At 35.9% G+C, this 15856-nt stretch overlaps 1 protein-coding gene across 1 annotated transcript; it reads left to right on the plus strand.

Annotated features, from left to right (window-relative positions):
- Positions 1–11580: 11580 nt before the first annotated feature.
- On the plus strand, positions 11581–15624 carry LOC145101544 (ent-kaurene synthase 1, chloroplastic-like). The gene is made up of 15 exons (XM_079038752.1): positions 11581–11739; positions 11852–11995; positions 12227–12264; positions 12347–12632; positions 12722–12902; positions 12977–13185; positions 13270–13390; positions 13482–13579; positions 13663–13856; positions 13936–14048; positions 14142–14240; positions 14355–14570; positions 14652–14793; positions 14870–15115; positions 15192–15624. The coding sequence occupies exons 2-15, from the start codon at positions 11878–11880 to the stop codon at positions 15495–15497; spliced, it is 2367 nt and encodes a 788-aa protein (XP_078894878.1). The 5' UTR covers positions 11581–11739; positions 11852–11877; the 3' UTR covers positions 15498–15624.
- The last annotated feature ends 232 nt before the right edge of the window (positions 15625–15856 follow it).

Consider the following 15856-nt stretch of genomic DNA (forward strand, 5'->3'; position numbering starts at 1 on the left):
CTCCTCGCCCTGCACGTCCCCTCGTGCGACCTACCACACTTGTCGCAACGGCCTCAGCCCTACTGGCCCTTCCCTCGGGAATCTATCTTGGGCTTCTTTCCTGATCCCTCCACGCTAGATACCGACTCTGGCTTCCTCTTCCTCTCCATCTCTAAATCAATCTCCCTCTCACGAGCCCTAGCAATCATGTCCTCCAGCGTCTTGCAGCTGGAGCGGCTCACAAACTAGCGGATATCACTCCGCAACATCTCATGATATCAGACCTTCTTCATCTCCTCGTCCGCCACGTACTGCGGAACAAGAAGGGCCCTCTTCCTGAACTTGGCGGTGATCTCCGCCACAATCTCAAGAGTCTGCTCAAGATCCTGGAGCTCCTCGTTAGCTGTTGCACCTCAATCACGGGTGCAAACACGTCCCTGAACCTGGCCGAGAAATCGCTCCAGGTCATAGCATCTAACATTACCATTCTGAAAAACACATTATAAAAAACATTAGAATGCTAAACATAACTCGAGGGATCTCATACGCTACAAGTTTCCTGGTGTTAGGGTGCAAAGTCATGTTTGGATGTAATGTTTTAGGCTTTCCTCTTTGTATGTGTAAATGGGTTGAGTCTTTTCCTATAAATAGGAAGTGAGTGACTCCCATTATGTAAGGAATCATTTGGAGTGTTAGACTAGAGAGAGAAATTGTATACAAACCCATTTGTATAATCTTTCTAGATCTAATAAGAGCTTACAAAGAATTATTTACTCCTTGTGTTCTTGAATTTGTATGATGAATCACTAGATCTTTCTAATTTCGCACATGCCATCATAATCAACACCACTACAATTGGTATCAGAGCGGGTGTTCTTGATTCTCATCAAGAATTGATCCTTGATGGCTATTTTGATTTGGTGATTCTTATTGTTCATAATTCCGTGTTTAGAGAGTGTTTTTGTGTTCTAGAAGTCGAATTTTTCTTTGATTTGATCCATAATTCGACTTTCTCTCTCTAGAATACTTGTTTGTATCACTTTATCTCTCTAGAAAACCCATTCATAATCACTTTCTCTCTCTAGAAATTTTCAAGTTCTTGTAATCATGATGGAAATGGTGTACTTGGAGTATGATTCTTGGATTGTGATCATTAAAGATGTCAAATACAAGGTCAACTTACAACAATTTATTGGATTAATATTCAAAAGCGGGATGATTTCATGGGATACTTTGATTTCTTATGGAGGTTTGAAGAATGATCATGGAGGATTAATTTTTCAACCGCTTTCAAAGATTGAATGCTTGACTAAAGCTTACAATAACTTGATGATTGAGAGAGATATGAAGAAAGGAAATGAAAAGGAAGTGTTTGATAAGTATTTCATTTCTCTTATTGAAAACCCGAATGATCTTCTTGCTCTTAAGTTTGTTGAAGATGTTCTTGATGTTCTTGATGTTCAAGAAAAAGGAGTTCAAGTTGATTTTCAAGATGAAAAAGTTTTTTGCTCGATTGGAGTTCAAACCGATGATATTTTGTGTTCTTGTGATTCGTTTGAAGGAATGATTCCTTATCGGAAGCCGGTGGTTCAAGAAAATCATAAATATCAAACTCCAAAAGATTTGATTCAAACTCAAAATGTTCATGTTGTTGAAAGTGGGTTTGTTCATGGAGTCAAGTCTTCAAGATGCAAAAAGATGAGAAAGAAAAAGAAGAAGATGAATCGGAAGAACAAGCGGGTTTACTCACAAAAATCGTCATATGATGTGAAGTCGAAATCCGTGAAACAAATTTGGGTTCCAAAGCAACAATCTCCAAATGTTGCATTGAATTTGAAGTCAAGACCCAAATGTGTTGGTGGTTCTTTTGAAGATGGTCTTGGATCGTTGAAGAACACGAAGAACGAGTTGTACATCTCGCATGGTGGGTGGTACAATGTTCGATTTGGAGATTTTCTCATTCCGACAAAAGAACCAAGATCTTCCAAATTTGATTCGTTCGTTGAAAATGGATCTCGATTCGTGAAAAAGTGAACTGAAGAACAGATGAAGATAGGATGAAGAATGGGATGACTTCAGTTGTTATTCGATGCTTGATAACGGGATGATTTGCTTGAATTCGCTAACGAGTAGCTAGAAATCGATGTTTGTTTATATATTGGAATTCGCTTTTGGAGTCGTCGACTGTTTTGGATGAAAATCAATCGTATTTGGTGCCGATTTTGAGAAATTGATGATTTGGTGTTTGTCTATTTCGAAAGTTTGGGTTATGGATTGATTTTGAGGAAACGATCTTTTGATTTGTGTTGTTGACTGAAAAACGAAGATTTGGGAATCGATTTTTAGTGATGTTGATTTACGAAGACTGGGAAGTTTTGGATTAAAATTCGAAGGGTATATGGATGAATTGAAAAACGAAGAGTTTGGAGTCCAGATTCGAAGGGTACAAAGGTGTTTGGCATTTGAACGAATGGTTACTGGGTTTTTATTTTCGAAGGGGAGAAAGAAAAAGTCTTCGTACGTGTTCAAGTCTTCGTATGTTTGTTACCTGGTTACTGGGTAACAAATTGAAGAAGAAAATCAAAAGTTTCGAATATCACCCCTGAAGTTTCGAAGACATGGCACAAATGGTCCAATTTCGAAATGGTGACAAAAGTTGTGAAGAATGACAGAATTTCTCTATTAGCCCCTGCAGTTTCAAAATATTGGCAGAAAATACCCAACTTCGAAATTGGGAAAATTTTCTGAGAAATTGAAGAATGTTCATTTCTGGTCTCTACAGTTTGTGCAAATTGACGCTTTCTACCCAGCTTTGAAAAAGGGGGAGAGTTTTGCATATTTTGCTGTTTTGGGCGCAACGGGTCCCTGCAAGTTTCAGAAAATGACAATTTCTACCCAGATTTTGAAAAATCTTGCAACTTTCACCCAAAAAGTCAAAATTTTTCATAAATTGAAAATTTTTTGTGGCTTTTTCGTGATTGTTTTTCCGTGCAAGATTTTTGGTGATTCATTTTTGGTACACATCAAGGGGGAGTATCGTGAAGACTATTCCTCGGGCGCTTCTCATCCTTAGTGGGTTTTATAATCATTTTTTGATTATAAAAAGGGGGAGAATGATGGGTATTCGAAGCTTCTCGGGTTTGTCGAATATTCATTTGCGGATTTGAAGACCGGTGTTACTTCGAGGGGGAGTTTGGTCTTGATCGCGCTAGCTCTTTGGAGATTAAAGCCGAACATCCAATCCTAACTTTGAGGGGGAGAATTTTAGGGTGCAAAGTCATGTTTGGATGTAATGTTTTAGGCTTTCCTCTTTGTATGTGTAAATGGGTTGAGTCTCTTCCTATAAATAGGAAGTGAGTGACTCCCATTATGTAAGGAATCATTTGGAGTGTTAGACTAGAGAGAGAAATTGTATACAAACCCATTTGTATAATCTTTCTAGATCTAATAAGAGCTTACAAAGAATTATTTACTCCTTGTGTTCTTGAATTTGTATGATGAATCACTAGATCTTTCTAATTCCGCACATGCCATCATAATCAACACCACTACACCTGGATTCATCTCGGCATTCCTTGATTCGAGTATGGATCCTATGCTTTCAGTAGTACTGTCCCATACTACCTTCCACATCTATCCTTACTTTCCTCAAGAACTGTCTTGACTCCACCAAGTCCCTTCTACTACTACTCCTCCACGCGCTACTCTCATCCTAGGCTTACCCTAGGGTAATCATCATCCCACTCTCCGCTATCAGATGCATAAGAAGTCCATGATATATTCCCCTAACTAGCTCGCGAATACTATTAAATATCATTAAGACTAGATAATTCTTCGAATGAGAGTTTCTACCCTACAACGGTTAGACTCAAACAAGAGTTGCGAAATAAGGCTAAACCTAACCTTCTGAAATTATTTAGTCCTTGCAATATGTAACTTAACATATTCATTTACTAGTTAGTAAAAGATAGCTAGAACTCCTAAAAGCACAAAGCAAGCATTATTCGAGCATTGAGTACACATAATCAAGCATATACTACTCTGGTTATCATACTAACTGGTTTGTACTAGTATGCATTTCTCATAAAGCTGATACACATATAACAGGCACATAAGGCATCCTCCCTAGATCCTTAGTCTTAATCTAGCATGTTGTTCTCATAAGCTGATAACATATCATAACATAAACTTGTATGGGTAATTTGGAAGTACTTACTTGAGCTTGGCTGATTGCATGCATCACACCCTTTTTCTCTTACAAAATTCTTTCCTTTTACTTTTCTAAAATTCTTTTCCTTTCTCAAAAATTCTTTTATAAAAATGATTTTTCTTTTGAAAATTTCTATACCAATCCCTTAGTCTGAGTTCAGACACACCCAAAACTGTGCCCGAATTCCTCAAACCAAGGCTCTGATACCAACTTAAAACATCCTAAAATACGATCCAAAAATTTCATTTTGAAACTTAATGTAAAACCATAAATCATCCATAATCATAAAGAAAACAATGTATCATGTATCTCAAAACATCATATCAAATATTGTAACTAAACCATATGATAAAAATATCAGAGTCTACAAAAATCTCAGGGTGAAACTATGGTGTGTGCCATGCGATCATCCCGAGCCCTTCCCCTTGCTAGTGGAAGTACCTGAAACCAAACTGACAATTGTAAGCACGAAGCTTAGTGAGTCTCCCTAAACTACCACATACCATACACATATAACATGCAACTAAGAGATACGTGCCCGCCCACACTCATGGAGATACGGGCCCCACCCACACTCCGCTAGCTGGGAGATATGGTCCCCGCCCACACTCAGCTGCTATGAGATACGAGCCTCGCCCACACTTAGCTACTAAACAAACATACAAGTATCACACAGACAACAAGTATAACTAAATCTATCAATCAGACATATATCATAATAAAACTAAGTTGTGAGATACGGGACCCGCCCACACTCGCCTACTATGAGATACAGGCCTCGCCCACACTCCGCTATTAACATATCATGCTACGGGCCGAACTTGGTGCCTTAGACCCGTTCCAACCGAAGGAAACTCACCTTGCAAGACTGATTGCTGAACACTTGAGTGAGGAATCCATGTATGCTGCTCAGGTGACTCTTTGACTATCAATTCCATAACAACACTTAATCAAAATCTGATAATCCTTCTTAGGGTAAAATGACCATTTTACCCCTGGTCAAAGTCACCATCCTGGTCAAAGTCAACCTTCCAGGTTGACCTAACTCGCCGAGTCAGCCTATTGAATCGTTGATTTCTAGAACTCAGAAGCCCTAAAATCGCGACTTGGCTCGCCGAGTCACCCTATGGCTCGTCGAGTTCCCAGGCTACCCATCATCGCGATTGGACGAACTAACTCGTCGAGTCATCTTCAGACTCGACGAGTCCTAGCATAGTCAGAAAAGGGACAAGGTGATCCAACTCGTCGAGTTCCTTGACAACTCGGCGAGTTTCGTAAACATCATCGAGGATGCTTGATCAGACTCACCGAGTTCCCATATGAACTTGTCGAGTCCCTTGCAGATCTATCCTAAACAACTGATTTCACACTTCTAAGGCTCAAAAATACAGATCCAAATCGTTTCCATGGTCCATTTCTATAAAGTTGGAGACTTGATGGCTTTACACACCTCAAATGGACCCAAACTCAAGTTATAGCAACCTACTTCCCTGAACATGACCATTGCTTGGATAAAAACGGGTTAAAGACCTCTTTTATGGTTCTAGAAGCTAAATATCATAGGAAGAATGGATTTCTTGGCATACAACCCATGGAGAGTAACTTATCCTACTCAAAGGGATCACAAGGACCCATAAATCAACACTAAAAGAGATATAAGCTATAGGTTATCAAGCTAAGAGCTTTTTACCTCAGAAGGTTGCCAAATATGAATGAAATCCCCGATCTAGATCTTCTCCACAAGCTTGATGGCTCCAAGCTCTTCCAACTCTCTTCTATATCACAAAAACAAACTCAAAACCTTAATAATCTCTCAAAGATGAAGCTCACAACGAATTAGGGTTTTGGAGGACATGGAGGCTGGTAAGTGTCACACCCCCAAACCAGATGGCGGAAATGTCTGGGGATGGAGGACTTCATTTGTAGTATCACAACACATGCATCATAGTAATCAAAGTACAAACAACCGTTGTATTTAAAAGTATAATATTTACATGTGTTCAATCAATGTATATTGAAACCAAAATAGTTATACAAAAGAAGAAGATATGACTCATAATGGCTCCATCTTCTAAAAAGCTTGGGGAGTACCTTTTATTATTTCCTTGAGAATACAAATAATTTGAAAAGAGAGTATCAACAATAAGTTAAGTGAGTACATAAGTCTTTATGTTTGAATGGGTGTCTTTGTATTTTGAATATGAAAAATGTTCTAGAAAATCCCATATTTTTTGTGGTATGTGAAAAGTAGTTTTATTCCCATAAAACCGTCCTATTTGTAAACCAATGTATTTGTAAAACTTGTAACTGAGAGTGTGCCTGGCTTCACCAGTTGTTATTGAAAACTGTAGTATACCATTGTACTTTGTATTTTGTAAACTGGTACTTTGAAGATGTACTTACGTTTAGTTGTTTATACACTAACGTGTTGTTAATATCTTTTTAATGAGTTATTATAACCATACTAAGACATGAACGCCTGAAACAAACGCCTTGTGAGCGTTTAAAGTGTTGATAAAAATTGTGAACAACCTGAATTGAATGTCTCATAAAAAACATATAAACATTACATGTATATCAGTTATGAAAACCCAATCATTCTGAAATAAATGATTGACAGTATGTTCTTGAATTAGTATTCCGAACATGTATTTGATAAGTGTAAACCTTTGATTTGTTTTGAATTAAAACCCTTATTTTATGTAAAACAGTGTATTCTTGTATACTTAAATCATGAATTATTGTTCTATGTATCATAAATTATACCTATTATAATTTATATGTACTTTATGAATTGGTAAATAACTATTTTTGGATGTAATCCTTTGCTCAACATGTTACAAAGGGTAATTAAAATTAATGAAATAACTTTTATATTTATACACATATACAATTTTATATATAAGTAAAAGTTAAACGACTTTCGGACAAATAACCGCTACTATAAGTCCACATCCAAACAAGGAAAAGGACCTAGAATGAGTTATTAGTCCTAAGCCTTTTAAATCTTATTTATATAATATATATATATATATATATATATATATATATATATATATATATATATATATATATATATATATATATGCAAATATGAATATTTGGGAAAAATATAAGTTTATAAAAGAGTTCAATATTTGGAGTATTTTTGATGCTTTAAAAATCGTTTTATCGTGATTTGAAATCATTTATTTATAACACAAAGTTATTGTGTTATACTTGTATTCCCCCCCCCCCCCCCCCCCCCATAAAACAGTAGAAATTATAAAAATACGGGGGTATGAACTCACTTGATAGATGGTGAATCGGATAGAGTTTCGTTTCAAGAAAAGGAGTTTATTTGTCGAGAAACTGGCTCAAATCGGGCAGAGTTTTGACAGGAGAGAGGTTACTTCTCGGGAAATTTGGGGCTTCGCGGCTTACTTCGGGCTCGGGTCTTGATACCGGGGCTTTAAGGGTTGTATATGAGCTTATGGAAGTGGAAAATATGAAAGAGGGTGAAATTTAGGGTGAAAAAGTGTAAAATAGTCGGAACCCTCGCATGCCTTATATAGGCCGAAGCCTTGGATCCGAGGCTTATGCGAGGCTAGGCGAGGCTGACAGCTTGCGAAGGGAGGCAACTTCGGTTCGGAGGTGGTAGGCTCGGATTGGACCAGACCTCGGTCCAATGGGAAGAAGACACATGCGAAGGGGGTGTCCAAGGAGCGTGCGAGGGGTGTCTCCAGTGTGTCTCATGCGAGGTTGTCCGGTTCTAAGTGGACCTCGGCTGCGGTCCAATCAGGAGGTAACACGCGAGGCTGCGGTCCAATCAGAAGATGCCAGGTGGAGGCTCGCATGAGAGGGTGACGTGGCAGTTACTGTTCATGCGAAATTTCCCGGTTTTTCTATTTTTCTTTATTTTTGTGCCAAAAACTTGTAAAATTCATAACTTTTGCATACAAACTCCATTTTTGACGTTCTTTATATGCACGCGTAGGTAAAATTATACTCTACGACTTTCATTTAGACTTTGTCGGCTAATTTTGACTTTATTTTTAATATTATTATTTTAAACAGACCGGGACAGGAAATCCGTTAAAAATTCATAACTTCTTCATCCGACGTCCGTTTTTGTCTGTCTTTTTACCGTTGTACTACTAATGACGAGACCTTCAATTCTCGTTTAGTTTGTGTCGGCTAAAAACCACTCGATCTTTATTTCGAGTTTTTAGTTGTACACTGTTATACTGAAACTTAGAAAAATCATAACTTCCTCATACGAAGTCAGATTTTGGCGTTCTTTTTATGAAAGTTCTCGGTTTAACATAAAGTACAACTTTCATTCAAATTGTTAAGGCTAAAAAGCATTTTATTAAAAATTCAGTTTTTACACTGAACAACGTTTTGCCGGTTTTGTCGCGGATTTTCGATTGGTCATAACTTCTTCGTTATAACTCGGATTTTAGTGTTCTTTATATTTTTGGAAACCTTGTTACAATCTCTATCACTTGGTTCATCCCAATTGAGATTATTTAATAATTTATTTTTGAGGGTCAATTATGTAAATATACACAGTATACCAAAATTTCTCTTTATTAATTTAAAAAGAAGTACAAATTGACCTACATTATTACATAGGTTTGAAATAACGGTTTGTTACATTAAGGGAGGCCCAAAAGGGGTTAAGTGACTTAAATAGGGTGCAAAACCCCAAAAATAAGGTTTCCTCCTGACAGACCTACTCGTCGAGTCCAGACTTCGACTCGCTGGGTAGACCATTTAAATCCTCGTGTCCAATTTGGCATCTACTCGACGCGTTAGGGCTACCAACTCATCGAGTAACTTTTACAAAATTAATATTAATTAAACTGATGCGTACTAGGAACGGGACGTTACATCAATTATGCAACTTATTGAATATTATGAAAATCGTTGGTTTTCACCTTAGTTGAAAACCGGAAAGTGTTATAAAAATAGCCGTTAGGCTGCCCGAATTTTGTCATGACAAACAATAAGATTTGAAAACATATTAAGTCTTACGAATCTCAAATACTAAAAGACTTAAATCAAAATCATTCCTAAACACCAAAGAATTATAAGTATTCTAAAGTCTTATATTGGAGAGTTTAGGATTAAAATTCCTAGACATATTGTTAGGTTCCATCACATCCACGGGACGCTCTTTGTGAGCTATGTTTGTTTCTAAAAGCTATATGAGCTAGGATCATTTCCTAAGCTATAGGCTATGGAGTTTAGGGGCTAGATTTCATGTGAAAAAAATTTCATGGAGTTTGGGGGTTAGATCTCGTGTGTGTGTGTGTGTGTGAAAATTCCTGAAAAGGGCGAAAAAGGGAGTTTTGTGTTGGGGTGTTTTTCGTTACTTAGGATCAAAATCCTATGAGTTATAACCGTTAATCCAAAAGGGGTCTCATACTGTAAATCTGCGCATACGACATAGATTTACAATAAAGAACTTTGGTGTAGATCTATTATATATGGTAAAGATTTATGCGGGTCGATATTCCCCGTCTGTGGTTGCTAGCTACAACTTCGTCTGACGACACTAAACACGCGTCAAGTGTTTCTTTCTTTGTTACTACATGACTATTCAAAACGTTAGTAATGATCCAGATACCTCCAATGTATTGTGCTATGACGGGGCATGAACGTTTATAGGTTCTGTTAAAAGATCATCTTAGATCCTAGATTTGTTTTGTTACCGTATAAAATTTGCATTAGGCTTATACGAGGCCTTTGTTCACTTATACTAGTCGGAAAAGACTGTATCTAGTGGGGTAGTTTGTGACTCAAAATGATAAGTGTCAATACCATAAATTAAGTTATATAGCACTTAATTAATAACATGACACGATTGGTTAAAGTTTATTAACTTACAATTAATAAGTTATTTATATAAACCCATTGTTTTTATATGAAAACACAATATGTATGTGGGAGGAGTTTGCCCACTGGTTAAGTGTCGGTTTCAAAATAAGTAAGATAATATTTAATTAATACTACGACACGAATTTACAAAGTTTATAAATTCGAAACTTATGAATTTTATATATAAACTATACAAATGCTTGTACAAGGTTTCAAGAGTAGATTTGGCTATTCTATGTTTTCACAAAGTGTGATATGACTTTATGTTATATAAATTGGTATTCCAAACCTTTATATAAAAAACATTTTGGTCATGGGAACCGTGAAAATTTGTTATAAGTTGATTTACTTATATATTTTACAAATAGTGTATTTTTGGATTTGAGCAAACGATATTTCTTTTATACTTTTGATAGAAAAGTACGTATTTATAAAAGCTGGTCAACCAGATAAATTTTATAAAATATTTTTTAGCATAAAAATACTTTGTGTCAAAACCTGTCGAACTCACTAACAATTTTGTTGGCGTATTTTAATGCATGTATTCTCAGGTTATTATACCTTTGAAAACGTCGGACTGTTAGACATGTGTCTCGGTTTAACAATAGTCATTTTCAATGTAATTTCTATTTCGGTAATAACAGAAGATTATATTGTACTGTTCAATGTATGTTCAATAACTGTGATTATTGATTTACGTCGCGGGTAGGAGGTGTGACAAATTTTGAAATGTATGATTGATGTTTTTGTTGATTTAAAACAAAAACTTTTACATAATATTTTTGAGATGTTACACAATGGTTCTCCTACTGAGGAATACAACGTATGATTGATGGTTTTGTTGATTTAAAACAAAAACTTTTACGGTTTTACCTAATATTTTTGAGATGTTACACAATGGTTCTCCTACTGAGGAATACAACATCACGAAATGTGTCAGACAAGGAGACTCACTCTCCTCCTTGTTCATAATAGTGATGTAAGGGTTGAATTCTGCAATGAAGACCGTAGTGGACAAATGAATCAAAATCCCAGGAAACGGCTATGTTTTATTCAATTTGTTCTATGCTGATGATGCATTATTCATTAATGAATGGTCCTGCTCTAATCTGAAAAATCCATTCACATTTCAAGTATCGTCTGGCTTACGATTTAATCTTCACAAATCAAAGGTAATTGGTGTAGGTGCTTCTATAGTTGAAACCTCTCAATGGACACACCATCTGTGTTGGGAAGCCGGATCCCTCCCTTTATCACTACTAACTAACTATACCAAATCAATGAATCATCATAACCATGATAAAAGTCAAACAATAATATATGATCATTTACGCCAAAAAATAGAGTAAGGGAATAATTAATGCAACGATTTTTGTGTAATAAAAACAAAAGGAATAATTAATACCTATGCTTTGTCGTTATCTTTAAGCGTATCTTAAATTAAATAAAAAGCACATTGAAAATGTTATTATAAAGTATTAAACGGTGGGAAACGAGAATGAATGCCACGTTCTAATTGGCAATCGAACATTTTATTTTGAAATTTATATATTTAGTTTGAGTGTTGAGACATATATCAAAGATCCCCTCTATTTCTACAAAGATCCTTTTGAATGATGATATGGCGGATTAACGCCTGTTTTCAAGGGTTCGCTTTCATCAACATCTGTCATTCTTAGTCTCAGGTAACTTCTCCACGACTTGAACTCAAGGGGACAATAAATTCACGATTGAATGCTTTGAATTGGATCATGTGAATGACCTTCTTAAAAGGGTTTTTGATGCTTCTGGTTTTAGGGGATCAATTTCTCGACGAAACATCAATGAATATCGCACAGATCACATCATCCGCCATGCTGGTTCCTTCGTCACACATACCACATCGCTCATGGGTGGTTAATTGCTGTATGGTGCAATACAACCCATCGGGTCTTCGTACAGGTAAGTTAAGCAAATATGAACTTGAAAATTTTGAAAATTCTACTCTAATCCGACATTTTAAAATCTGTTCCTCTGTTTAAAATCCGCAAAATCGTTCTTAATCTGTTAACTTATCGATTTTTTTTCTTATGCGTTTAATTAGTCGATTATACCATAGTTGGGTTGATCATCTCTGGATTCACATTTTGTGCCTCTTCATTTCCCGGCTTAATTCAGGTTTTTTGTTTGCAGCTTCTTCACAAGCTGGACAAGTTAATCCTACTGTCATGGTATTACTGATTGCATTCAGTTGCCCAAGTTACTTAGTTTTCTTCAAATAATAAACTGATATTATCTACAAACTGTATGCAGACCCTTGATGTGACCAAAGAACGAATCCTAAAGCTGTTCAACAATGTGGAAGTTTCTGTTTCTTCATATGACACAGCTTGGGTAGCCATGGTCCCTTCTCCAAACTCTCCCAAATCCCCTTGTTTCCCTGATTGTCTGAACTGGTTACTGGATAATCAGCTTGATGATGGTTCATGGGGTCTTCTTCCTCATCAGTCCCCATTAATTAAAGATACTCTCTCTTCAACATTAGCATGTGTACTTGCATTAAAACGATGGAATGTTGGGAAAGAACAAATTAACAAAGGTATGTGAGTAATATGACCAATTCTCTCTCTTCCTTGTCATCACCTGTTGATATTCTCCTGATAATTAAACAATCGATTCTTGTTGCAGGTTTACATTACATTGAGTCAAATTTTGCTTCAGTCACTGACAAAAATCAAGCATCTCCATTTGGTTTTGACATCATATTTCCTGGTATGCTCGAGTATGCAAAAGATCTGGATATAAAACTCCCTTTAAACCAAACACATTTGAGTGTGATGTTACATGAGAGAGAATTGGAGCTAAGAAGGTATGCTGGTTATTATCACTATATAACATATACTTCTCAAAATTCTTAATTTGTTATCATCATTCATCACTTAGATGTCATTCAAATGGGAGGGAAGCATACTTGGCATATATCTCAGAAGGACTTGGAAAATTGAATGACTGGAACATGGTGATGAAATATCAAATGAAGAATGGTTCTCTTTTCAACTCACCCTCAGCAACAGCTTCTGTTCTTATTCATCATCAAAATGCTGGTTGTCTTCATTATCTAACTTCACTCTTGGACAAATTTGGAAATGCAGGTATTCATTTCATACTTCATATATAGTCATTCAAATCTTACATTTTGCTAACAAGTGTAAGTGGTTTTGTGTGGTAAATATCAGTCCCAACAGTTTACCCTATTGATTTATATGTGAGGCTTTCCATGGTTGACACACTTGAAAGATTGGGAATCAAACGACATTTCATGGTGGAAATCCAAAATGTTTTAGATGAAACATATAGGTAATGTTCATATTCATAATGTGTTAACTAAAAACAAAATTCTTGAATTTCATGAGATGGAAATATGATAAAATCCACACAAAAAAAAAAGATGTTGGGTGCAGGGGGATGTGCAAATATTCATGGATGTTGTCACTTGTGCTTTAGCCTTTCGGGTATTAAGAAGCAATGGGTATGAAGTCTCTTCGGGTATATTTCTTAAAAAAACAAACAAATGACAATTCATTTCCCCTAAATCTTCTCATCTTTTTTGTTTCATTACTTATGTGTAGATCCATTGGCAAAAATCACCAAAGAGGGGGATTACATGAATTCACCTGAAAAGCCTTTCAAAGACGTATACACATCTCTTGAAGTTTATAAGGCATCACAGATCATATATCAAGAGGAGTTACATTTTGGAGAACAAAACTTCACAAGTTATCTCCCTTCAAGTAACAAGCTCTCTAATTATATTCTCAAAGAGGTTGTTCTACTATCCACTTTGACAAATTATCTCCCTTTTAAGGAAAGAATCCACATATCTGAATTTCTTACTAAATCAGGTGGATGATGCTCTTAAGTTCCCCTTCAATGGCAGCCTAGAACGCATGTCCACTAGAAGAAACATAGAGCATTACAATTTAAACCATACAAGAATCTTGAAAACTACATATAGGTGATGTCTTAACTCTTATTTTCAAGTCTTAAACAATTCAGATTTTATATTTCACAACTGCATAATCCTTAAAATCTTGTACTCAAATTCCAGCTCATCAAACATTAGCAACAAAGATTACCTAAAGTTAGCTGTGCAAGATTTCAATGAATGCCAATCTATCTATCGTGAAGAACTAAAAGATCTTGAAAGGTCTGTATCTAAATTCTAAAGCTTTATCAGTGATCCCTTTTTTCTTTTTTGGAATTTATGGTTAAAGCTCATAACTTTTTAACGAGTTTATAAATCTTGATGTGAATTTAAAAGGTGGGTGGTGGAGAACAGATTAGACAAGCTCAAATTTGCTAGACAGAAGACAGCCTACTGTTACTTTTCTGCTGCTTCATTTCTTTCTTCCCCTGAATTATCAGATGCCCGAATTTCATGGGCCAAAAGTAGCATCCTCACTACAGTAATTGATGACTTTTTTGATGTTGGAGGATCTATGGATGAACTGGTGAACTTTGTTCACATCATTGAAAAGTATATACATAACACATCCAATTATATATATATTTTATATATCCAGATAATCTTTTATCATATACTTTTTATAAACCACAGATGGAATGTAAACGTTGAAAATGATTGCTGTTCAGAGGAAGTTGGCGTTTTATTTTTAGCACTTAAGGATGCAGTCTGTTGGATTGGAGACAAAGCTTTTAAGATTCAAGAACGCAATATAACAAGCCATGTTATTGAAATTGTAAGATGAAATCCTTTCCAACTTTAAAATTCACAAAAAAAAAATGTATTTATTTATTTGTTTGAACTTTGAACAGTGGTTGGATTTGGTGAAGAGTATGTTGAGAGAAGCTATATGGGCGAAAGATGGTTCAATTCCAACAATAAATGAATATATGGAAAATGGTTACGTGTCATTTGCTTTAGGCCCGATTGTCCTCCCTACTCTTTACTTTTTAGGGGTAAAATTGTCAGAGGAAGTTGTTCAGAGCTCCGAGTATCACAAGCTTTATGAGGTTATGAGCACTCGGGGTCGTCTCATGAATGACATCCATAGCTTCAAGGTACTGTTACTGACACTGTTACTGTTATTGATACTGATACTGATACTGACACTGGTAATGAGTTGTGTGAATGCAGAGGGAAAAGAAGGCGGGGAAATTGAATGCTGTGGCATTGTACATGAGTGATGGAAAGAGTGGGAGTGTGGAAGAAGAGGTTGTAGAGGAGATGAAGATTTTGACAAAAAGTCAAAGGAAAGAGATGATGAAATTAGTTTTGGAAACAAAAGGAAGTGTTGTTCCAAGAGTATGCAAAGATGTATTTTGGAACATGTGCAATGTGTTGAATCTTTTTTATGCGACAGATGATGGGTTCACTGGAAATGCCATTCTTGATGTTGTCAAGGAAATTATATATGAACCTGTGTCCCATGAGTTGATATAATCATTGTTATACCAATTCGTATTATATTATTAGCATTCTCAAAAATGAAACAAGCATACTAGTATTCTAGATCTACTCATGTTTATTTATTTATTTTTTATAATATAGTTTGTTAGCTTTTGTTTTACTTTAGCCTTTAATATGCCCCCAAATGACCAAATCAAACATTTGGAATTTAGCTATTGTTTTACTCATATTCTTTTTTTTGAAATATAGTTTGTTAGCTATTATTTTACTTTAGCCTTTAATATGGCCTCCAAATGACAAAATCAAACATTTGGAACTTATTTTATATAGTAGGTTGTAGACCTAATTTTGGATTTTTTTTAATACGCAGCTGAAACCGAATGTGAGATCCT

Source organism: Lactuca serriola, chromosome 4, assembly GCF_051521515.1.
Source record: "Lactuca serriola cultivar US96UC23 chromosome 4, Lser_US96UC23_V15, whole genome shotgun sequence".
NCBI classification, from domain to species: Eukaryota; Viridiplantae; Streptophyta; class Magnoliopsida; order Asterales; family Asteraceae; genus Lactuca; species Lactuca serriola.

What these genes read in the sequence shown, in the direction of transcription:
- LOC145101544 (XM_079038752.1), top strand. Translation starts at nt 11,878, where the DNA reads ATGAATATCGCACAGATCACATCATCCGCCATGCTGGTTCCTTCGTCA. An exon ending in GGACAAATTTGGAAATGCAG is followed by an intron (nt 13,186 to 13,269) that starts GTATTCATTTCA and finishes GGTAAATATCAG; the next exon opens with TCCCAACAGTTTACCCTATT. An exon ending in GAACTAAAAGATCTTGAAAG is followed by an intron (nt 14,241 to 14,354) that starts GTCTGTATCTAA and finishes TGAATTTAAAAG; the next exon opens with GTGGGTGGTGGAGAACAGAT.